Here is a 25696-nt window from a genome sequence, read left to right on the forward strand (position 1 = left end):
AATACTGACAATGCCGCTTTGAAAAGGAAAAGCAATATCTCTCTGCAGTGTTTGCCAGGATAATCCATAAAACATGCTGTCAACAATTTTCTTTCTTAGAAAGTCGTTCCACTGAAAAGTGTTGACAGCAAGGTCAGAGGATTAACCAGGACATTGTCTCTGGGACCTGCTGCTGTTGAATTTTAGAAACGACGTTTTTCAACACTGTGAGCACTGTAGATGAAATTCCATTAATCTCTGTTGCGCCACAGTGGGAGAAAGAACATTTTTGACACGAATGAAATAAATAAAAAAGAAAAAATCTGTTGTGTTAAATGAGAAAATGTGTTTTGGGGTAATTTGAACGAACCTTACCCTTTAATCTGCGAGTTTTTAGCGTATAAGCCACTGTTGTTTACTTGATGCATACACCCTCAGAAATATCTGCGGGGAACGTGCCTTTTTCTCCACAGATCAGTGTAATCCCTCTGTGCTCTGCTCTCACATGTCAAAATCACTGACAGCTGTCAAGGTGTGAGGGCCAAGGCACGGGATGATGGACAGCCAACTCATCCGCAGTGTGTGTGTGTGTGTGTGTGCGTGTGTGTGTGTGTTGTGGAGTCACAGTTGCAGGGCCCTAATAACATAAGACTCTCTTAGCCTCCATACGGCTGTATCTGACAATCCGCACGGTGATTAGTGGAACAAATGTCTGCCTGTCGCATTACAGCTGTTGTTCTGGCGGCCATTTGTAAATGCTTTCGTTTCCTGCATGCTTTTTTTTGTCGGGAGATCATCATGTTACATGGTGTGTATGTGTGTGTGTGTGTGTGTGTGTGTGTGTGTGTGTGTGTGTGTGTGTGTGTAGGTGTGCTTTAAATCGCTGTTATCTTGCCAGCATCTGCCAGTACACGCTATTGATCCTGATCCTGATTTTCTCGCCTTGGTTCTTTCACAGATTTATCTGGAAATTGTGCTCATTTATACAGCACCGTAAGATATGCAAATGGAAAATTATACTGCCCTGCTGGTAATTTGGCTAAGTCTACATCACTCCATCTCCATCTGTCTGTCTGACTGGGAATCAAGTCGTCAAACTTCTATCCCTGACTCAAACCTGTCAATTTCAGCAACAAAGAGACAAATGAGTCAGTCACAATTATATTTCTCACAATGAACAAGGAGCGTGTTCTTCCACTCTACTTATGCTCCAGCTTGTGTCTTTTAATTCAAACTGCTTCTTCCTACACGCTGTGATCCAAAAGAAAGACGCTCTTGTTTTGCTACCTGCACAACAAAAGGAGGCGCGCGGCGACAAAGATTATTTCAACATTAGAGGTGGAAATCCATAGGAGGGCCACACGCCCGACATGTTCCCTTTTTGATATGAAGGTGTTTTCATTTACAAAGCGAGTTGAGAAAGAGAGCATTCCTAATTATGGCCAATCCCTGTGGGAGCAGCTGCATAGGGATGAAGGTTTTTTTTTTTTTCTCAAGTACACACACACACACACACACACACACACACACACACACACACACACACACACACACCTGGAAAAAGGCCGGAAAACCTCAGTCGTCTAAGGATGGCCGCAGAGCAGCATTAATGGAGCTGTGACTACTTCAAGTGCACTCAGACAGTTGGATGGTTTGGTGTGCGGGTGCAGAGGGACTGGTTTCCCTGCAGATTTGCAGATTCAAACTGGCAACCTCCACTTTATGAGCCCGACTAACTATCCAGCTCTCGCATTGTTTGATAAGGTGCTTTTGTGCCTTTATGGCAGTGGGAACACAACTTGTTAGAAAAGTTTATGGACCAATTTATGTGCAAATAAAATGTGGATGGGACCGCGTGTGCATACAAATAGGCTGCGCGTTGTAATTTAACATTTGTTGCTTCTCCTGTGAGCCAAACAGAGAGAGTTTCAGAGCAGCAGGATGAGAGGAAAGACGGTGAAAGGAGCCCTCTGCTCTTACAGACATTTGAGTGTGGTGTTAATTATCCTGATGTGGGTCGAAATAGGCCCACGCTGGCCCAGAGGGAGTAGGAGGAGATCATTAAAATCCAAGCTCAAACACACACACTGCGGTGCTCTCAGCACCACAAAGACACGCAATTAGACACAAACTAATGTACCTGCTCAGGCATGGGAACCTTTTCACACACGTAGCTACGCACCAGCGCGCATGCACACTAACGACAGTGTTAATCAGGCAAATGCGCTAAATGCGGGTCGGGGCAGATTGAACGCGTGACTAGTCTGTGATCATGTCATCATTAGACACGTAACTTTGTGATAGTTCAACAGCCAGGGGGGCATTTCATTACGTTCCAGGGTGTACGTGGCGAGACTACATTAGCAGGCCAGTAACAAGAATAAAATGTTGGCACTGTAGATTTCTGCAAACAGCGGATGTGTTAAATGTATACATTTTGTGGCACATTTTTTATATCAAAATTTCTACAATAGGCCACATGATACATACCATCACCACAGCACTATAACCTCTGTGGTGAAGGCAAATACGTTAACAACCAGCTAGCAACCCCTAGAGAGAACATTTTTTTTTTGCTAAAAGGCGGTGAAGTCAACTTTTTTGCAATTTAAATGAGATAATGTTAATTCAGCAAATACACAACCTATTCACGCAAACACCAACTGCGTGGCTATGTTATTAAAACGCTGTGAATTAACAGGATAGTAACAGCTGAAATAAGGTAAACATAAAGCTAGCCTATATTTTATTTATGATAATACACTGTTTCTGCTTACATAAGGTCATTTCAGTACCACAGCAGAAAGAAAATATTCAGGGAAAACTGATTTTAATGCTGGCACATAATACATATTAAGGTGATGCTTTGAATATATTAACATAAATGTGTCAATGATAGAGTAACTGGTGGTTTCAAAAAGCAGCAGAGGAACATTTTGAGGTCTGTTGGCTGGTTTTACTGGACTTTGAGTTGGCTTTGTCACACAGACCTGGCAACTTGACTTAAGTTCATTTCAGTAGACATGGCAATGGAATAGGGAGATCTGTTAGCAAAAGGTCGATCTCAATAAGGTAGCTAAAACTAATTAATAAGCAGTCAAATGGTTAGCTAAAAGTAAAGGATAGACAGTTGAAATAGTTAGCTATAACTTACCTAGCTTCAATGTAGGCCTATTTGGTAGGCTAAATAGTCAGCTCAGTAACAGTAAGCGAGAGCTACCTAAAAGACAGATCGAGCTACACAGTTGAGAATGTTTTTATCTGTTAGCCTACCTCTCAAGCTAATTAGCCAGCTAAAATGAACCGATAAATAGTTGTTATAGCTACATGTATACTTAATGGCTAACAGTGCGAGTAAAACGTATTTAAAAAAAGGTTCAAACAGTTAGGTAAACCTAATAGATAAACAGTTGAAATAGTTAGCTCAGTAACTAAGCTAAACAGTTAGCTAAAAGACAGAAAGGCTACACATTTGAAAACGTTTTTTATCTGTTAGCCTACCTTTTCAAGCTAATTAGCCAGCCTAAACGAGATGAAACATAGTTGACATGTCCACATTTACACTTACAAATGGCTGAAATTGTTAGTTAAAAGTGTAAAACCGTTCAAACAGTTGTCTAGACGTCGTGGATAAAGGTGTGAACCCTCTGCCTAGTGCCACTGAATGCAGACTTGACCGCAGCACTTGTACAAATCTTGTGATAACATTGTATTTCAATTACTTTTGTGCACATGAAAGGTGCTGCTGCTGCTGTGTTACAAGGCACTGCTCTGAGAGACATGGGAAATTGTGGCCCGACCGAAAAATCCGTTCAACAAAGTTCTTTTTTTTAACAAATGCTGGACGAGCAACAGGGTGCCCCAAGCGAAATAGCATGAAACCCTCTGCTAAAAATTCATCCTCTTTCTCCACATGCGGTAATGAACTGAAGCCGCCCGCTATGACTGAGCAAGATAGTTTTTTGTGTGTGTGGGGGGGATATTGAAGCGCCGCAGCTCGGCTTGAATCCACTCGCCCCTCGGCTAGACGGAAATGGTACTTTTTTTCTTTTTTTTTTAAACTCTACTCTGTCCTTTCTTTCCATGCTTATTCGCGCAGGGACAAAAAATAAAAATATTGAATTATATAAAAAATATCGGGGACGATCGGCCGTCAGTGTCACAACACAAGCGGTTGGACGGCGATCGAGTCTCAACGCGCCCCCTGACCCTTTCAGAATAAAAGACGGGGGCGACGCTGTCCGTGGTGCTGAAATCACTCTGCCTCACTGCCGAACGAATGAACGGTGGTTTGAACTGTTTCAGAATAAAGTGACCCCAGTTTTTTTTTTCTTTCTTTTAGAAGTGTGTGGGGGCCTATAAGTTGTGTTAAATGTCGGGATAGGGATCAGCGATGAGGAAAACGTGATTTTTATTTTTGAAAAAGTGAATGAACGGGGTTGAAGATATGACTCTGTGCTATCTCTCTCTCTTTCTCCCTCTCCCTCTCTCTTGCTCGCTCCAGAGAGAGCGAGAGGGAGAGAGAGAGAGAGAGAGAGAGAGAGAGAGAGAGAAGGGGGAGGGAGTCAGTTCAAGCAGGGATAATTAAAGGAGTGGGTCACTGTTGGAAGATAACATCCGCGCTGCGAGGAGATTCAAGAAGAAGAAAAACAAAGGAAAGAAAGAAAAGGGAAACCGCGTCAAAGGCGCACAACAATATCGTAAGGAGGGGAGATCTGAGTCTGAGTCGGCCACCGTCAACGTTGACGTCCGGCGTTGGCAGATGCGAGCAGTGTTTTCTTCTCCTCTCCCCGGCGCTCAGCATCCACTTACAATGGACGAGCTGAGCCCGAGCGGACTGTGAAGCGCTGCTGCCCAGTGAAGAGAGCGGAGCGCAGCGGAGGGGCAACAATGCTCCGGCTCATCATCTATCTGCAGTGATCAGAAGTGGGATTCTCTCATCTAATTTTTTATTTATTTATTTTTTTGGTATTTTTTTCTTCTTCTTTTTTTTTCAAGTGAGGAGACCGCTGCCAGGATCAAGTCCACCACGCACGCCAGGGGGGAGAAACGGTAGGTTTGCAGTTGTGCGTTAGAGGGAGAAAGAAAAAAAAAACACCAGTGTGCGCCTGGGATAGTGAGACACATTCCCAAAATGTTGTTTGTCAGGGAACCTCCCCCCCCCCCCCCACACACACACACACACACACACACAGGCTGTGTACTAATATCGGGATCCCGCTCTCACACACAGCAACTCTGATATGTTTTAATCCTGCATGAAAGGAAGATTTGTTTTTGTTTGCCTCTGTTGAAGTACGGAGCTGGCCGCTAGGCACTTTGGGAGATTACAGTACGAGAGAGTGGAACAAAAGATCTGAACGTGTTTTTTTATGTATCTGTTTATTTATTTATTTATTTATTTATTTATTTGCGGCGAGGATTAAAATCACGTCGGAAGAAGTTGAAGTGGAATGAAAACGTCGCCGCGTGACTCTCGGATAACCCCGAAGGCGTCCAGAGAAAAAGCCCTCGGACTGAGAACCACTGCCCTCATTGTGTCACGGTGATGTGGGTTAATAGTGAACAGTCGAACATGAGGGCAGTGTTAAAGTAAAATCTTGTCTAGTCTTATTGATATGAAGGGGGTGGACAAAAATATCCGAAACGCCTCTCGGTATAAAGAATTACAATAAAATACAAGGGCTGCAGATAAAAAAATAAATAAATAAAAAAAAAAAAAACAGAAATTAAAGACAACTGCCGTAGATTGTCCACAGCAGCACATCCGCTTGTGTTATTATTCATTATTCTGATAATAGTCTGGTGTGTGTGTGTGTGTGTGTGTGTGTGCGCGCGCGCGCATGCGTGCGTGTGAATGTGTATCCAGCATGTGTGTGCGTGTGAATACAGTAACAGGATATAAAGCAGATAGACTCAGTCTTCCCCCTTTTGTATTATTGTTATAGGATTATTAAGGTCACAGTTAAAGATGGTGCTGCACACTGGACTGCGTTTCATTGAAAGGTGTTTCCATTTTTTTGTCTTTCTCATTTTCCTAGGCAGCCCAGAGTGTTAGACAGCACTGACTAGAATCTCTCTGCTACAACATAGAAGTGAATGAAATAGTGTATCTACACAGTCTATGCATCTACAGTCTGTAACAGTGTCTCAAAAGTGAATGTTAAAAAGTAGATTTTTATGGCATAACTGTTGCATTGGATTACACTCATCTGCACAGGTGGACCCAATAAAGAGGACATATGCATATATGCATGTAATAGTACATGATTCAACAGCTTAACAGTAACAAAACCTGAACATTATAAGCATCTCTAACGTTGCTGTTGTTTTAGTCTGCATTCATTTTGGGCAGGCAGTGGTTTTACACTGGCAACCTGGTCTGTATCTGCCTCACATCCTGTAATGTTAACAAACCAGTCATGCTGCTGTGTTGGTGTTAAGTGGTCTTGCTGTTTCTCTTATCAACGCACAATTCAAAAGATACTTTTTTTTTTTTTTTTTCTTTTTTTGAAAATGAACCGTGTCTCATCGGTGGCGATTGTGTGTACCACCACACACTGCAGTGCTACAACCGGGGAATCAAATTAGTACCTGCGAACCTGCCAAACGGGGTAAATGTTGGCTGTGGCGAGTGAGGATTTCAGGTCACCCGCCACCGTGACAGTTTTCTTTTCCCTATATTAATGAATGTCAGTATTAATTAGAAATTCTCAAAAATAGTCAGGGATTGAGGTTGCATTATATGTTCCAAATCTCTACCATTAGGTACCTCTGAATCAATGTTAAAAAAGTATAAAATAGAGGAGTGGCAGACAGAAACATTAGTTAAAGGTAGCACTGTTTAGTGATCTGCAGCGGTGGCAGGTTGGGAGGTAAAGCAAGCGAGATGACATATATAAGGAAGCTCATTGGGGACTTGAAAATGAAAATGTAATAATATTATGACAGTATCGATAATGTTGGCCAAGAATCGGTCGGGCTCAAGAGCTGTCTGCATGCATTTGTTAAAAAAAAAAGGTTTTCAGTGCAACAAAAAAACCCAGGCCTGTAACAAGTTCTCAGATATAATGTCGGTACTGACTACAAAGAAAACTCATTAAGTCAGAACAATGAGTGCTATGTCTTGAAAACTACTTTCTTGACGTGAACATGCACGCAAGGCTGTGATCACCACCGCAGTGCTGCTGTTTATTCCAAATGGGAATCTGGCAGGAATACTACAGTGACACTGTGGGAGACGCCAGGAAGGATTCTACGTGTCACTGCAGTTAGAGCGTCATGTTTTCTCCCTCCGTCTTCTCAGCATCACAGTCTCTTCCTTAATGTCAGAGTCTTGTTAATTGCTATTCTGCACATGCACCAGCACTGAGCCCCCAGATAGGACCTTGTTTGTTTAACTCCGAGGGTGGGGTGGGGTATCTGTCTTGTGTGGACGGATCCGTACGGACAAGTTGACTTCTTATGCCTGCAGAAGTCTTGAATTTTTCATTGGTTACTGTCTGCCAGACAATGATGAGCGAAATCTCTCTTGGCTGTAATTGTATAGCACCCCTAATTTAGGCCTGACCTGACAATGAAACGGGCGGGACGGCGCGCATCAGCTGAAATAAGAAATGCATGAGAAAAAAAGGACGAAACTGATTACTTTTGCAATTTCTCCATTTCCCATCTATAGGGCAGAACTCACAGATAACCACAATATGGGGAACATGCCAGGGCGTAATTTGACATACGTCTGACATCCATCACTTTGCCGTCAGCAGATCCCGTCACTTCCATGGCAACAAAGAAACGTAATTTATGAGGATTCAGTGACTCCTGCAGACACTGCTGCACTCACAACTGAAATGCAATCTAGTGGGATGATAAGCAATCGTTATCGAGGCATTGCAAAGCATTCATTTCATTTCTGGACACACACGCACACGCGCTTTCCCACATGCATTTATTGCTGCCTGAGTAATACCTGCACTTTCAGCTGAACTGCCATAAAAAAGGAGTAATATTTACCCATCTGGAACATTGGGGGGAAAACACAATAACGCAACAGCTTAAAAGAAAACAGAATCGAATACAAATTCATTCGTGTGGCAACTTTTATTAAAAGCTGGGCAAAATATTAAAATGGAAGGGATTGTCCTGCTTCTTAATAGAGGAGGAAGCGACTCCCCTTCATCCATCTTCCAACCTGTCAGCTCTCATTCATCCATCCCATTGTGAACCATCAGATGTGAGTGTGTGTGTGTGTGTGTGTGTGTGTGTGTGTGTGTGTGTGTGTGTGTGTGTGTGTGTGTGTGTGTGTGTGTGTGTGTGTGTCCATTTTTGCTTCCTCCAAACAGTCCCCCATTGCCAGCCAATGACATATAGGCCATAACAGGAACTGGGGTGCCACCAGATTGATGAAAACGGAGCGAACAAAATATAAAAATAAAAGCCCTCATTCTGCTTTGGCATAATCCACTGACTCATAAATCCCACAGCCTGTCAGATGAAGCTACTGTGAATGGAATGGCTCTGATCGATTGCAGCAACCAACCTTGACAATAAGAATGGACAGCGTGCGTGTGTGCATGTTCGAAAGAGATCAGAGAAGATAGGCATTTGAAAAAGGGGGACGGCAAGGAATCATCAGGGAACACAGGAGGGGGGTTAAGTGTCAGCGAGGTGACGCTGACACAGAGCTTTCTTCTGAAGTCTGAAGAGCAGGAAACACTGACAGTTCAATTTTAAAAGGTGAAGCCTCTTATCAAACTGCTGGTGCGTTTCTGCTGTAGGTCTGGATAAAACAGGTGAAAAAGACCTTGGTTGATCTTTCATTCACTTTGATTTCAATTTCCATCCACACCTATCAGTTTAAAGGGGTGGATGGTAACATTGTAAAAGCCAGCAGGAGCAAGCTACATTTTGAAAGGACCCGACCGAAAACCGCCCACCACCACCACCACCTTTTCTCTTCAGGCTTCCCTCCAGATCCGCTTTTGCGGAACACATGCATGTGCACTGTGTAGATTGACTTCTCTGTAGCTCTCGCCAGCCAGCAAGGAGATCGTGTTTGTGGCTAGTTCGACACATTCTCTTAGCTTTCTTAGTCTAATTAATAGATGAATAAACAACCAAACAGTCTACTCTTTAGTCGCTAAAAGTGGCTGCTGAATGAGGCTGTTGCAGCTGCAGCAGCTCAGTTCTTTAACTCGGGGGCTGTGTGCTTTGTGCTACTCAGCGGCTGAACGAAAGTCTCCCACTGCACTGTGTGCTTAGTGCATCTGAGTTAACTACCTGCTGAATAATAGGTTTAGAGGCTGTATAATGTGAGCACAGCCCAACATTGTCGTCACTCACCTATCCTACTGCAGTTCCTAACGTCTCACTCACATGTTAGAAAATGAAGCACCTAGGTGTGCGCTTTGTGCTGACTGGGGTTAGAGTCTGCTCCTGCCGCAGCAGCTTGTTCTTTGCCTGGGCCAGGGGTTGCTTTGCGCTAACCACACTGTCAGCATAGCACAGCATTGTCATCACTAACCACATCCAAGTACAGATCAGAAAACACCGATTATTATCATGTTGAATGTAAACGAAACAAAGATGGATATTGTTATTGTTAGTTTGTCAGTATTGAGAAATTCTTGAGCCATTCTTGTGCCACTAACTAAGTAGCTTTAGCAATATAGCTGAGCTTTGTGGAGGACTCCAGTAATGGGTAGAGTGCGTGCAGAAGGTACATAGGTAGACAGGCAATTAGCCTGTCCAGTCTTTTCCCACAGGCCGGATGAGATGATTGGATGGGCTTATAAGAGGACTGCAGCAGCCACAGTCACTGAACTTTTTATTTTTTGTTTTGTCAGAGCTTTGAGTCATCGATTGCTGTCAGGAAGTTAAGAGAGTTTCTTTCTATCTATCTATCTATCTATCTATCTATCTATCTATCTATCTATCTATCTATCTATCTATCTATCTATCTATCTATCTATCTATCAGCCAGACAGACAGACAGACAGACAGACAGACAGACAGACAGCAGGTTACCAGCAGACTGGAAACTAGGGGAAGCAGTGATCCTGAGCCAGTGAACAGGTAAAATCCACCTGACTCCACTCTAAATTGTTAAAAACCCTTGTAACAATTTGTCAGCCAACAGATGCATCTGTCATTTCAATCTGAAGCTTTTCTCAGCCTTTCTCTTTGGAGTTAGGCTAGGTTAGGTTAGGTTAACTCTGCCGATCAGTGGGACTTTGTGTCTCTATGCGTAGCCACATGACTAATTCACCTCTCGCCCAACGTCAGCTGGGAACACCTCAAGCCCTCCGCGGCCCTCCAAAGGATAAGTGGTTATAGATAATGGAATGGATAAGAAGGATTAGTAAAAGATGTTTTAACTCTTAATAATGCCATTACTTACAATTTATAAATCCTCTATAAATTCCTCTTGGTGGGGGGTCTCAAAATCCTCATTTTGGTAAATATGTTTATTTGATGAGATAGATGAAGACATCCATACAATGAATTCTGGGTTGCCAGGTTGTGAAGTCAAATTGTTGTTTCTGTAGTTTGTTATCATTAATAACCACTCCTTTTCTTTTTTTTACCACCATACCGTACTCCGCCAAAGCACTCTCAGTCCTGCTGTGTGTTTAGCTCTGTTTCAAGCTAGTACTTTCGCCAAACACACCCACACGGGTCACTGCCGCTGACCATCTGCTGACAGCTAACAGCTAACTAGCTCTGCTCAAGCCAATGTCAGCACAGATTTGTTGTTCACAATGTAGAATTATCAGGGGGAAAAAAACACCTCCTGTCTCCTGTTGTCGGTGAGTTTACGGCACCCTTTTCGGATTTAGCACATCATATTTTCCGATCTAAGTAGCCAGCCAGTGTTAGTAACTGTTGCAACAGCATGTGACGTGACAGCGCTCAGTTCAGTTTGTCATTCGCCAACCGAATACTCATACATATCAGATCCGCGTTTTCTATCGTCGCTGAGACGACGGGACACCCTTAGTCTCGAGCCCTGTGATACAAATATAATGAGTTGTTAACAAATTCATTTGGGTTCAGATCTTCTGCAGCCCTTTTCTGGAGGGTGAATGTCATGCAGTTCAATCGGTCGGATGGATTTTTCATAAACTCGCAACCCAAATAATTGCCCTTAATAATGGCTTCTGATTGATCTGTAAGGCTCTAGTCAGTGACTTATTAACCTTTAATAATGCCATCATGTACGATTTATAAATCTTTAGTAAAGGATGTGGAATAACAGTGGTTTCCAAAAATGCAGCTTGTTAGAGATCTAACAAAAATGTACGAGACATGTGACTGGTTGTGTGGGCTTCTTCCTCTCATTCCATTCAGGCATTTAGCAAACAGACTGGCAAGCAGTTTCTCACAAATTGTGTCTTGTAAAAGAAAAAAAAAAAGGAACCTCATTAGATGTTGTCTCCTGTTTTTTTTTTTTGTTTTTTTTTTTTTTATCTATACAAATATCCTCCTTTCCAAGAGAGCAATATGATTTCTGTAGTTTCTACTTCAGTTGTTTTTGAAGTCATACATTTTTTACACAGCTTTTTGTTGTGTTGCCTCTGCTTAGTCGTGCAGATAAAGAACTCGTTTTAGCGGAAAGGAAGCACAGACCAACAAACCAGAGGTTTCAAATCTCTCCTTTTTTTTTTAGGCCTTCCAGCGTTGACGACGTCTCGTTAACGGACCCGGACAAAGAAAAGTGCGGGAAAGTAAATTCTGTGTGGAAAATGGCTATCGACTGTGCGGTCGCGCAGTTGCCATAGCGCTTTTACTTCTCAATTATCAGATGCAAATCAAATTAGAGTGCCGGGAACGGCGACACAAAAACTTGCCGAACCTCGCTGTAAAATGTTTCATTTTTCTTAATCACTCATGAGTTGTTGCACTAATGGCGGCAGTGTGAGCTCAGCTGGTCACTGTGCACGCAATGAAAAGCGTGAAGCCTTGTGAAGCATCATGTCGACCCAGACAACGTCAGAGTTTTTTCTTTTTTTTCTTTTTTTTTTTTTTCTGGGTTGCTGTGAGCCTCCGTGCAGTTTATATCAATAACCTCTGAGCTTTTGCGCCGGCCAGCTTACATTAGCAACAACAACAGTCTCCACAGCGCAGACGGGGCTGTCACAGCAGTTTGTCATGTGAAGATGTGGAGATTTATCGAGTTCGTCTAAGCACGGGGAGACGGAGTGAGGGTTTTACACTAAATGCTCCGCTGGGGGGGGGGGAGAGAGAGAGAGAGAGAGAGAGGTGGCGGAGTGCTGCTGCTGCTGCTGCTCACAGGGTGATTCTGCTTGAAGTAGCCTGACACCGAGCCACACACACACACACACACACACACACAGAAAAGCAACTTGGCTCGAGGCGACATGCACTCATTTACTTTGTTTCTCTTCAACACAGACATTTACAAATACAGCCCCCACGAGAGACCACCCCCCCCCCCCTCACATCTGCTTTCATGGGTGAAAATCAATGGCTGCAGAGCCCAGCTGGACAAAGTAGTCGTGGAAAAATAAAGAAATCAATGCAGGCTTATTAGCTGAGCAGAGCTTCCTTTACCGCTGACACCAAAATATGTGTGAGCGTGTGTGTGAAGAGTGCGTGTTCGGCTGCCAGTTTGTATCTTACTCGGTCTGCGTCTGTGAATGATGATGGCTGCTGCCGGTGGTTGTTGGAGGGATTTGCGAGCGCATAAGCATGTGTGTGTCTTCCTGCCTGTGTATGTGTGTGTGTGTGTGTGTGTGTGTGTGTGTGTGTGTGTGTGTGTGTGTGTGTGTGTGTGTGTGTGTGTGTGTGTCTGCGAGTGTGTGTCCCTGAACGCGTGCTCGTGTACAAGTGCTACTTTGTAAGCGTGCTCTGCATGTTTATGAGCGTGCGCGTCTGGGTGTGTTTTCTGCGTGCATGCTTGAGACTATCGCTCAAAGTCAGCGTGTTACTCTTGGGTTAGTGCCACAGCATTCTCCCTTTGCCTTGGCCTCAGTCTATTTGCGGACAAAAGGATGCTGTGAGACAAATGATTTAACACCTGTCAGTCAAGAGCAGAAGGACGAGAGATGAGAAAAAGAAAGAGGTCAGAGACGGAGAAGGAAAGGGGGGGGATGATGGGAGGCTGACGGACAAAGTGTGGAGGAAGCGGGTGGGGGAAATGGGAGAAAGCGGAGGCAAAAAAGTTCAAGCGGGGAGAGAGAGAGAGAGAGAGTTGGACTAAAAGAGAATTTACGATTTAGCTCTGGGTGATCACATAGCTCAAGTCCCTGTGAGCAATTTTCCTCCGGGAAATGACAGCCTCTATTTCTGTAGAGCTGTTTGCCTAACACCACCTCACAGGAGCCGTGCCCGGCCTTCAGGCGCAGACCTTCCCTCATAACAAGAGTTACCATAACAACGGATGAGGCCGACCTGTGCCGGTGGCAGCGCAGGGATGTGAACTTTGCTTCTGCCTCCAGCACTCTGGCTGCCTGCTGCACCTCAGACATATCAACACATACCCTCCTTTAAAAAAAAATGGAATGGAAGAAAATCATCGCAGATCCATGCTGATTTCTTTCTTCTTTTTTTTTTTTTTTTTTCTGTCATGTCTGTGTCCCGACTGTTTGGCCAGCCGGGCTGTGATTGTTCAGCGGAGGATGATTTGTGAGGGGTGTGAAAACAAAGCACTATGTCAAGAATAAAAGAGACCAGTGTAATTTCAGAGAACGCCCAGATAAACAAACTCCGAGCTGCTCTGAAGTCCGGTGCAAAATGATGTTTACTGAGCCGCACTGTGTGGATGGATGTTAGGGAAGGCTGAGGCTGATTCTGAATGCTGAACGGGTTCCCGCGTGATGTGCAATTTATTAGATTTCCTTTGGCATTTGTTGACTGACATCTGCCGCGGCTGGTCCTCCCAGTCGCTTCCTTTCAACACTCCAGTCTATGTACACAACATTAGGGCCCTAATCATCCTATTTACACATTTTCACACAGTCAGTAGAGATATATTGCTGACCTCGTTTTTTTCTAAAACCAAACAAAGCCCCCCCCCCCCCCCACCTACTTCCATGCGAGCATCGACGGCGCCGAGAGCGGCTTAACTAACAAGCATCTGATTGTGCAGATTACGCGTGTTCCGCAGAGGATTACTGGGACTGAAATGAACAAATTGACCTCTTACTGTTGAAATCCCACATCAGCATCACAAAAGATGAGCGTGAGGGCAAACTGTGTCTGAAGAGAGAAGTCGCAGTCAGCAGCATTAGTTGAAGAAGCCGCCTATCCGAGGAGCGGTGTATTTTTGTCTTCGTCTCCTCTCGGCGTGCAGACCCCGATGACTCCATAGGTCGTCCTCGTCTCCACGTCTCGTCAGGCTTTTTTGCCAACAGTGAACGCGACGCACATTTTTTACCGCTCAGGCTTTTGAAAGACAAAGTAACAGTGAGACGAGCGGGTGGGGGGGAAAAATGCATTAGCTATTTTCTCTACCTGGCAGGGTGTCGTTTTGCATTGATGTTGGTCTCATATTCTAACAACAAATAACATCCTGTTCGCGTTTATTCTTAGCCGAGGGCGAGCGAGTGTCTCCCTCTCTGGTTGCCTTCTGACACTTTTCAAGTCAAAGCTATTTAAAAGTCATCTCGCTGTGAGAAGTAACGAGAGCTCAATGACAGACCAAGGCCTCATTCACAATTCATTTTTTTTTTTTTTTTTTTTTTTTTTTTCTGCTGCTGCTTTCTCTCACCAACAATGGAACACATCATTTCAGTCCACGCCTGTTTGGCGAGCTCCAGAGAGAAAATGGCATGCTTTTGTTAATAAGTGTCTCTCTGTTTTTGCTGAGAGCCGATGATTGAGCGGCTTATGTAGGTCACATTGTATTAATCTAGTGGGCTATCCTCCTAAATGCGCCCTAAATCAAACATGCCATATTAAAATCCAGTTCATTGCTCATTTGCTCAATAATGAAGTGTGTCTGCACTCAGAATGACTTCTGAGCGACTGCAATAGTGATCCGGCTTCTCTCCCCCCGCCTGGACATTAAATTACTGCTCTGGATTAGAACATTGTAAATGAGACATGCTTGATATCAATCTGACAGAGCAGTTCAAACACCCAGCGAGCTGAATATTTATCAGCCACAGTTTATTTCAGACGCAGGACCCTTTCATCACTTAGCTGTAATGAGATCTGTGTGCATTCCAACAATTAATAAACTCGAAGGATCTCCCCATCATTCAGAGCGATGTGTAAATGCTATCAATTATCTGTCTGGGTGATTCCGCAATCTTAAGCAAACTAGAGATTTCGCAAGACAGACAAGCTTAATGGGATACCGAGGCACGGCCCGGGCGCGCGTGAATGTTGATGGGGACGATGTGAGACTTGAGACCGGATCAGTAAAACGTCTGCTTCTCTCCTGGATGGAGACTCGCTCGAGCAGCAAAGCACGGTAAATCCACCTGCTGTCGCTGGAGCAGAGTGACGGATCCGGTGCGACATTTCGACACGTGTGCTATCTCCAGCCGTGCGGTATCTTTCATGAGATCCGCTGCAGATGAACTATGTTGAGCGCTGCCGGGCCACATGATGCTGGGCAGCAAAGTCTGATGTGAACAGTCGAGCGGAACAATAAAATCCCTTCCGGGCCGCATAGGAATAAAAAGAAGTGCATGGGTGAGTTGCTCTGTGATGGGTTTATATCAAAGGGAGATATCGCTGCGAGGTGCAGCGAGCAAGCCAACGCTGATGGGTTTTGATCAGATGATTAGTGCTGGCTACCACTTGAGATTTGCTTTGAGGAGGTAAGTGTGGTTTCAGAGATTATGGGGGTCTAAATAGCAGCCTCTATCAACCTCTTTGCGGCGCATCTGCACATGCGTGCGTGTCTTCGAAAGACAAAGAGAGAGAGCCCGAAATAGAGGCAGAGTGTGTGCGTGTGTGTGTGTGTTTGCGCATGCATTAAAAAGACAAGAGAGAGGTCCTTGAGGCAACCTGCACATCTTTTTATCACATCTTTAATTAATTGAAGCCCATAATAGAAGCTGCTGCAATTCCACTGAATAGAGACGCAGCCGAATGGAAGAAAAAAAAAAGGGCTGTGATGAGGAGATACTCTCCCTCTTGCAGTTTTTAAATCAACCCTTTCTTGGCATTTCACAGTCGTCTGCTTAATGTCAATCTTTGCTTTGGCAACAAAACACAATGCAAAACTAAGTTGCCAGAATATATGATGGAAATGTTATGTTTGTGTGAACCATGAACATGATGAAAAATGTAATTTCTTCTTCTTCTTCTTCTTCTTGTTAGTAGTAGTAGTAGTGGTAGTAGTATTGTTATTATTATTGGCCTTTTATGGCTTTTTTAGAGAGGACAGGCAAAGAGTAACAGGACATAGGGAGAAAGAAGGGGGACACCTGTTGCAAAGGGCCACAGGCTGGAATGGAGCCTGGGCTGCTGCGGTGAGGATGCTTTTACATCCCATCACTTTTTTTTTTCATCTTGTGACATTGCTGTGCTTATGATCTGGCCAGGTTGAGTCACAAAAACGAAAAGGCTAGGGTTAGGAAAACATCAAGACTTTGCTTAAAATACAGCTGAACATGTGCCGACTTCCTGTCAAAAACATCTGATTTTGTCTCCAAAAACACACCTGGACATTGTCCCAAGGTCTTCTTGAAAATCACCTGTGATGCCTCGCATCAGCCCAAACACCAGTGTAAATGTTAGCCAAGTCCCTCTCTGCAAAACCACGGAGAAGTTAAGACTGGATGGTTCTTTATGGGGCAACTTTCTGTTTGTTTGCTTCGTTACCTGTTGAATGGAGATGGATCCTGGGAAAAATGGCTGGTTTTGGTCATCAGAAAAAACACTGAAAATATCTGCAGTTTTTAAAAAACGCGGTTTTGACGTGGAAACAGATGGAAATGTCTCGACGACTCCTTAAAAACACACCCTGTTTTGTCAGCACTTAAGTTGGAAATGGCCTTGACAGTATCCAGTGGTGGGACTTGTTGGCTTGTAATAACACCACCACCTTCCCCTTCACCTTATTCTGTGACAGGTGGCTAATAAGCACATAAAGCGAAGGTGATATGCAACATTTGGCACACATGTCAACCTTGGACGTTACTGTGGTTTGCTGAAATGGTCACAGGCTTAACAGCCTTCTCACTTAATTCAACCACCCTCCCTTCCAGCGCCTGATCTAAAGTGGTCTGGTCGTAATGTTAACATGATGTGACACACTATGTAGAAATGTCAATATGGTACGTAGCCTATGACAGGTATAAATGTGGACTGTCACCATTCACTGCCAACGTTTTATCCTCGCAACTGGGCCATGCTGCTGTGAAGGAAAAAAGGCCTGGCGCTGTAATCGATCTGAGTGATGGATGCTTACTCTCCTCTCTTCCTCCACCTTGTCTCTCCAGGTTTTGTCTGTGACAGTCGACCGCGGAACCACCATGGCCCTCTTGTGGTTTTCCAGACTCGCCCTAGTCCTCCTGATCTTCATCCCTCAACTGTCCGTGGGGTGCCCGTCCGGCTGCCGCTGCTACAGCCTCACGGTGGAGTGCGGATCCCTCGGGCTCAAAGAAATCCCACAGGGTGTCCTCTCCGTGACTGAGGTCAGTTGGCCGATCGACATTAAGTTAGGGCGCTAGCTGCCGGAGCATTGCTGCCGACCCCGTCCCTCCTGCTTCAGTGGTTTTGTATCAGTTGACTCCCTCTCTGATCCATTCTTATTACGCTGAAATGATTGTGGTTAATCAATTCGCCGTGACCCCCTTTGATGTAAGCCTGAGGGAGGGGCTGCGCTGCTGGCTGTGTAATTATTCATTCTTGCTCAGAAAGTGACTCTTGCACACCCTCTGATCATCTGCTGAGAAGATGTTTAACATTACACCGTCTTTTCCTCTCGGGTGCGGGCCCCCCCAACATTACCGCAGCTCATGAATATTAATGGGAAGCATGTCCTGGATAAATTGTTCCATTAACCTCAATCAGCAGGTCTATCTCGTCGATCATACTTTACCTCACGGCCTGTGTTTGCTTCTTTGGAAAAACATCACCAATGAATGCACATTACCAATCAAGCAAAGCATGCATTATGGATCAAACACACACTCGCGTGTTGCTCCAATCACTCAAACTGTTTTTCTCTCCAAGATGTTTGCTGACAAGGTCTGTGATTTCTGCCGCATTTGGCAAAAGAACCACTGAACCAATAAAAAGGAAAAAATGCTGCACTAACCGCAGTGTCAGTCTTTATTATCATGATCCTCAACTAGCTCATTCCACATTGTCTGTTTGCCTACATTAACATATATCCAGAGCTCTGCACAGCCCGCGGAGTGCAGATAGCGCTAAAGGTGGCCCCGTTGTTAATGTAATCTCTCAAGAATACGTTTTTTTTCTACCCGGTGAGCACGGCGCAGCAACAGGCCACGCTCGCTCTCTCATACAAAACAAACCACCAACTCAAACACCGCATCTCCTCCTCTGCATCTCTAATGCAATCATTGTGCACCGTGACCGCTCTTCTAATTTCATTCGTCTCGCCTTCAGACCATCTTCCTCCAGGACAACGCCATAGTGCAGATCCGTCTTCAGGACCTGACTCGACTGGGCAGCCTCCATTATCTCTATCTTCAGAATAATAGCATCTCAGCGCTGGAGCCTGGGGCGTTTCTCAGCCAGAGCCAGCTGCTGGAGCTGGCGCTTAATGGCAACCTCATCCACCTGGTCACCCCGGACATGTTTCGGGGTCTGGAGCACCTCAGGATCCTGTACCTCGCCGGGAACCAGATCACCCGAGTGCAAGATCACACCTTCAGGGGACTGCAGGTTGGCGAGCTGACAGAGAGGAATGAATGGACAAAATGATGGATGGATGAACAGCTACGTTCAATGCTCATTTTATTTTAAGTGTTCCACTGTAATCCTTTTTGGTTAAGTGAAAAAAAGCATTTGCCAGGAAGGCTAAAGCTATTCCAAAATAGGATGCCTTTTCGTGGATTATATAGAATGACGCCTACAAGTGTAAATCCAATTCACAGCAACATGTCTGACTAATCCCTACCATAGAGTAATACAGTACAGTACTGAGTCAGGTGGACATGAGTCACACATTTGACATTTCCTTTCTTTCCCACTTTAACTTTCACACTTTCCTTCCTCTGCTTTACGTCTTTTTTTTTTTCCCCCTGTCTGCAGCGTCTGCAAGAACTCCACCTGCAGGAAAACAGCATCGAGCTGCTGGCGGAGCAAGCTCTGTCTGGCTTGTCATCCCTGGCTCTGTTGGACCTCAGCAAAAATCACCTCCGCACCCTGGGTGCCTCGTCGCTCAAACCACTCGTCAGCCTGCAGGTGCTCCGTGTCACAGGTATGCAGAGCGAAGGCATTATGTCTTAATGTCGTGATCCTTCAAGACTCATTGACATCAGAGTGCCCTGAAACAGCAGGAGTTTGAAGAACTGACGCTGCCCAAAAAAATGCACTGCAACAGCCACAGCCAAACAAGCTCGTGTCAGTGAGAATGAAGTGCCCTTAAACATATTTTACACATCAAAGGGTTTCACCCAGCCATAACATTTAATGAGAAAGAAACCCCTTGAAGACACAAATAAAAAATAGAATAAATACATAACTCAAAGTAACAGTCTTCCTATTCAGGACAATAAGAGCTTAAACAAAGTTTAAATCATACACAAAAAAAGAAAAGCTGCACAAACTATGTCACCTCAAGGGCCGTTCAGCAGCTGCTCAGGAGCTTTCAGTCATTTTAGGTTTTCGGTTATTTGGAGTTTTGCGCAGTTTTCATGGAATCATAGATGTTCAATGAAAAAAAAAAATCTGATTACCTCAGTGACTTCTCAGCCATCTTGGCTTGTATCTGATACTTGACGGTGAAAACAGCAGTTGACATAAACTATCCCACCACTAAGCCCAGTGTTTTAGACTGTGTTTTCAATCTTATCAGATATCTTTATGAGCAGATGGTGTTTGATCAGTTGTTTTGGAATTGCTCAAATGTTCTTTCTGAGCACAAAAGTGACTTAAAAGTCTTCATCATACAATATCACACCTTTGGTTCATCCCTGTCCCTAATCTACTTTGATTTATTGCCTCCAGAGAACCCATGGCGCTGTGACTGTGCCCTGGGCTGGCTGAGAACCTGGATCAGAGAAGATGGACAGCGTCTGCTGAGCTCTGCCGAACAGCGTCGCCTGATGTGCTCTGAACCGCCTCGCCTTTCCCACCTAAGCCTGGTGGAGGTGGCTCCCAACAGCCTGGTGTGCATCCCACCCGTGGTGCAACTCGAGCCTAGCCACCTGACTGTGCGACTGGGGGAGAGCCTCCGCGTCTCCTGCCAAGCCTCAGGATACCCTCAGCCGCAGGTTACCTGGAAAAAGGCCTCCCATGGCAAGCCCCAGTTATCACCTCGAGGCTTGGTTCAAGAGTTGGGACCCAACGGAGAGCTCTTCAGGCCTGGGACTGGAGGAGTGGTGACAGCCCTGCCCAGCAGTGGACGGATCAAGGTCGAGGGTGGTGGAGGAGTCCAGGGTCTAGTGCGTGGGGCTGAAGAGGGCGGCGAGAGAGACAGCTTCGATCCGGACATGGGCAGCGGCATGTTATTCCTCAGCAATGTGACTGTAGCGCATGCTGGGCGTTACGAGTGCGAAGCCTGGAACCCCGGTGGTGTCGCTAGGGTTACCTTTCATCTAGCCGTCAACATGTCCTCTTCGTCCTATTCATCCCATTTCTGGCCTCGTGTGAACACGCACTCATTTGTTTCCTCCTCATCAAACACCTTCTATCAGCCAGAGGTTCTGGATGTTAGCCAGGAGCCGCTCTACGAACAAGACAGCATGGACTTCAACGCTTTGGGTCCTGCTACCCAGACCGCTATTGCTGTTGGCATCTCCTTGCTGGCACTCACTGCCATTCTCCTCTTGATCATGATCTACACTCGTCACCAGCAATACCGCAAAGAAGAAGGCGGCTCCTACTGTACGAGCAAGGAGGAGAGCATCCTCTACGTCAACGACTACTCCGACGGACCCACCACCTTCGCGCAGTTGGAGGAGTACCGCGACGACCACGGCCACGAGATGTACGTACTCAACAGGACCAAGCCTGTCATGGGCTCCACTTCATCCAGGTGTCCCATGATGACCGGGTTTGTCCAGCAGAAAGGTATGAAGGAGGCCCTACTGGACCACGAAATGGTGCAGACTCTGACCAGATCAGGGGGAATGGGGCTGCGCAGGAACCCAGCAGACGGAGGAGAGGGACCCCTGACAACAGACCCAGAGGAGCTCTTCCTCAGTCAGAGCCTCCTCTTCGGATCTCAGGTTGCCTACGAGATCCACTGCTAAGAGGTTTTACTTGTTCTCTAACGTGAAACAATATGACGGACTTATTTAAAGACATTAAAGGGAATCACCTTGGCGCAATGATTTGAAGCGTCAGATTATTATGCGGTCTTAAAAAGAAGAGAGAGTGAGAGTTAGCGGTTGCTGGGGGAAACCTGGATGACAATCAGCCTCTCAGAGATCCTCGTGTGATTGGTTGTATGACATTAAGATGGGTGAGAGGGATGAACAGTTATAATTGAAGGGAAAATAACAACTGAACCATACCTTTCTGTCTCAAAATCACCCCTTTAAGGATAATTAAAAGTTGCTAACATTATCAGAAATGGTTTGTATGACTAACTGAAATCCTCACAGAAGAGGCTGAGACTGTGCAGAGCGTAGAGGCAACTAACAATACGGATTAAAACAATGATTCATATTTTATACTTAATCTTTTTTTTTCTGTTTCAGGTTTTGGTTTTGTGTGTTTTGTCAGTGTTTTGTGTAAATATAACAAAGCTACTTTTCACTGTGAAGTACAGTTGTTGTGTGGACCTTGTTGCAGTTCCCAATAGAATTAGACCTACACCAATCCTCTTACTGAAACGGCATTGGCTTTACCCATATGTGTGAGTGGGCGCAGGTGGGTGGATTGTTTAAAGAGGTTTATTTTGAATGCAAATGAAAGCCTTTTTGTTTGTTTGTTTTATTTCCACCACAGCATTGTATTCCTCGATGTTAACATGTCTTAATTTTTCTACTTATTATTTATTGTCTGTATTTGAATCTTTGGCAGAATTAATTCCATTAACATCAGTCTGTAAGAACCATTCTACTGTGAATATTGTACATTTTGTCCTCAGTTTCTACATAATAAAATGTATTTTAAAAGTTTAATTGTCTCTTTCCTTGCAAGGCTTGGCAATTCAGCTAATTCCATATTCTATAGCTGAACTGTAAGAGAGCGTATTGTGTTCTTATCCCATCTTGCAGGATGGAGCGTGTGAGTGTGAAAGATGTGGTTCATAAAGAGAGACTGAGGCTTTCAATCAATGTAGAGGTCAGGTCTGGGAGGTTCACGGGTTCATACGCTCTGTATTCTTTCCCTCTGCTGCTAAGCACTGAAGCATCAGGTGTGCTTTCAGAGCTACTTGTGAACTAAGATGGAAGAGTGCTATTGGAAAAGTGTTTAGAAATCTGTGCTTCATTCCAAACCCGAGAGGGCAAATCAATTCACATTCAAAAACAAGTCAATACTCTTATAAGATGACTGTTGCTGTTCCAGTTTGAATGGTTGCATCACAATGAGTGCATTAAATGTCATGGTCATGTTACGCTAGCTGAATAAGAAACGCAACTGAAAGGCATGCGTCTCAAAAAAGAAAGGGTCATTTTAGGGTTGGCATTCCAGGATCTGTAAGTTATTTCAGAGGAGTTTTTTGTTATGTTCATTGAAAAACTCTAAACATCCTGAGAGCAATAACTGAATCAAATGCCCTTACATAAAAATACAGTAAAAATCAAAGACGCCCTGTCTTAACAACTGATTTTCCAATGAAACCACTCAGCACTAGCTCCCAAAGTTGCTAAAAGTTGCCAGTGTCATTGGGTCATTTACATCTCGATGATGCGATCATGCGCTCATTTGCATGAAGCTAAGTGGTGGTGCAGGATCACCTTAAGCCATTTAAAAAGCACAGACATCTTCGGCCAAATATTTACCCTCGCACTTCGAGGCCAACGTATATTTGGACTAAAACGACCTACAAAGGGAAGGGGGAAGATCAAACCACCCGTTTAAATATTTACGAGATGAGATGAACGATACATATTTACAAGCTTTGGAAAACCCTGACTCGGAGAGAAAGAGACGGAGAAAAAAAAACTATTAACATATTTACAAGCTCCATTACAGAGAAAAATGTCAGAGTGAGCGCCTCTCACTGAGAGTACCACATAACCACGGAATGTCACTACAGCTGAACTCCCACTCGTGCAGCGTGCAGCATCCTCCTGCCGGCACCATAACCATACACCTACTGACAGCATGAGGAGAGGCAGAGGCCTGTGGGCCGCTCTCTCTCCCTCCGCTGCTTACTCTGAGCAGCGTGCATGGGAATGAATAATAATATTGTAACAGTATAATATCTTATATTTACAAGCCACCATATTTGACGCAACTCACTTTTCAGAATTATGACTAATTGAAATCCTCACAGAAGAGGCTGAGACTGTGCAGCGCGTAGAGGCAACTAACAATACGGATTAAAACAATGATTCATAGGGGCGGCTGTAGCTCAGTGGGTAGAGCAGGTCGACTAGCGATCGAAAGATCGAAATCGCTAGTTCAAATCCCGGCTCAGGGCAAGGCTGAGCTGCATGTCGAAGTGTCCTTGAGCAAGATACTGAACCCCACATTGCTCATCAGTGAGGGCCCTGCGATGAGCTAGCGACTTGTCCAGGGAGTACCCTGCCCTCGCCCTGAGACAAGGCTGGGATTGGCTCCAGCAGCAACACCCTGTGACCCCATGGAAAGGGATAAGTGGTTATGGACAATGACATGACATGACACAATGATTCATATTTTATACTTAATCTTTTTTTCTGTTTCAGGTTTTGGTTTTGTGTGTTTTGTCAGTGTTTTGTGTAAATATAACAAAGCTACTTTTCACTGTGAAGTACAGTTGTTGTGTGGACCTTGTTGCAGTTCCCAATAGAATTAGACCTACACCAATCCTCTTACTGAAACGGCATTGGCTTTACCCATATGTGTGAGTGGGCGCAGGTGGGTGGATGGTTTAAAGAGGTTAATTTTGAATGCAAATGAAAGCCTTTTTGTTTTATTTCTTCCACAGCATTGTATTCTTCGATGTTAACATGTCTTAATTTTTCTACTTATTATTTATTGTCTGTATTAGCTAGCTCGTGGATGAGTAGGGCAGTCAAAAATTCACAATGCCAACATGTTAGATTGACAGCAGTGAGAACTCATTGTGATAATCGTCAGTGGATTTTTTTTCCCATATGAGTGAGATACGAGGCTGTCAGTTAGCAATGACATTGATGTGCTTTGCTAGCAAGCCATCAATCCCTGTCACTGTAGGGATCAACAACAGTGATAGTTGGCATGAATATTACAACAATGAGAATAAAAGTTATTATACTCACTGCTGAAAATTACTCAACCAGCGATGTGACCTCATAGTCAAGAACACAGGAACACACTGAAACTGAAAACCTCTCACTGATCAGGCAACAGTGACTCAAACTGAACTGAACTATGTGACAAATCACTAAACAAAGAACAACACAAGAACACAACAACTGGTGGGGTCCAGAGGTGAAGAGAGCTTCATCCTTTCTCTCTTATCAACTTTCCTTTAACTTTAACTCTCATTAAATCGTTATCAAAGTCTGTGAAGAGGTTGAGGCTTACAGATTTAAAAACCTGGCACCTTGGCAACTCGGCTTCTCAATGACACCAAATGACAAATACATGAATAGACAAGATATCGTGTATTCAGAAATACATGATAAACATTATTTGATAGTGTTACGAGTGGCAATCATCTCATTAGCGTTAGATACGGCCATGTATTGATGCACTGATATCGTTAAAGGGCACGGTGAAATGAAACAGGAATTCAAATCAAAACGCTGTTCACCCAAGGATCATTGCTGCTACTCTTCTTGTAGAATGGGAGGGGCTGTAGTGCAAGTTAACAGACAGGCGTGAAGGTTAGCTTTGACACAGGCTGAGCCACCCTGGGATCTGAGATGCAGGTGTCTCTCTTGTTGAGAAGTTCTTCCTGGGCCATGTCTGAGGACGTGTTATTGGTGGCAGTTTATCAGATGGGTAGCTGCTCCATCCTGAAATGAACCGTCTTTCTGCCACTGAGGTCACTGAGTCCTCTGATGTCCCCGAGGACGTGCCCTGAACACACCGGGGCGAGCTGCGTGGTTCGGCAGTCGAAATCCCAAATTAGCCCACAGTGATAACCCGGTGCCATTTTGACATTTCTACAATAGGACGGTGCTTGTGGCAACCAGAGTAAGTATTTTAAGCCGAGACATGATGTTTTCTGAGCCCTAACTGAGTGTTTCCTTGTGCCTAAACCCAACCACCTTATAAACACAAGATTGTTGTAACATAGTAGTTTGCGTTCATGCGTTTTGGATGGACGTTTTCAACTTTATTACTTCACACCAAGCTAAATTAGCCGATTAAAAGTAGTCAATCAATATCATATAAAGGAGGAATTGGAAATGTTGCTTTAAATAGGCATAATAGGTATTAACTAAGCAGAATACAGTGTAATGAAACTTGTCCACAAAGATTGAAAATGATCTTGATCCATTTCATTGAGTAT

At 44.4% G+C, this 25696-nt stretch overlaps 1 protein-coding gene across 3 annotated transcripts; it reads left to right on the plus strand.

The window, feature by feature from the left end:
* Positions 1-4549: 4549 nt before the first annotated feature.
* lrrc24 (leucine rich repeat containing 24) lies at positions 4550-24110 on the plus strand. Of its 3 annotated transcripts, XR_005072004.1 has the most exons (6): positions 4550-5031; positions 17400-17594; positions 18535-18813; positions 19183-19351; positions 20101-21797; positions 23940-24110. XR_005072004.1 is itself a non-coding variant. In XM_037082830.1 (5 exons), exons 2-5 carry the CDS (start codon positions 17433-17435, stop codon positions 21345-21347), a joined length of 1857 nt encoding a protein of 618 aa, XP_036938725.1. In that variant the 5' UTR covers positions 4550-5031; positions 17400-17432; the 3' UTR covers positions 21348-22156. The 3 variants fall into 3 exon arrangements, 2 of the variants coding, with proteins under 2 accessions (XP_036938725.1, XP_036938726.1); XM_037082830.1 differs by lacking the exon at positions 23940-24110 and having other exon boundaries at positions 20101-22156; XM_037082831.1 differs by lacking the exons at positions 4550-5031; positions 23940-24110 and adding an exon at positions 15762-15770 and having other exon boundaries at positions 20101-22156.
* Positions 24111-25696: the final 1586 nt, after the last annotated feature.

This window comes from Acanthopagrus latus, chromosome 21 (assembly GCF_904848185.1).
Source record: "Acanthopagrus latus isolate v.2019 chromosome 21, fAcaLat1.1, whole genome shotgun sequence".
In the NCBI taxonomy this organism is placed as follows: domain Eukaryota; kingdom Metazoa; phylum Chordata; class Actinopteri; order Spariformes; family Sparidae; genus Acanthopagrus; species Acanthopagrus latus.

Bases quoted from the DNA above. Each gene is read 5' to 3' on its own strand.
- lrrc24 (XM_037082830.1), top strand. From the start codon at position 17,433: ATGGCCCTCTTGTGGTTTTCCAGACTCGCCCTAGTCCTCCTGATCTTC. The intron at 18,814-19,182 runs GTTGGCGAGCTG...CCCTGTCTGCAG, and splicing joins ACACCTTCAGGGGACTGCAG to CGTCTGCAAGAACTCCACCT. The intron at 19,352-20,100 runs GTATGCAGAGCG...TATTGCCTCCAG, and splicing joins GCAGGTGCTCCGTGTCACAG to AGAACCCATGGCGCTGTGAC.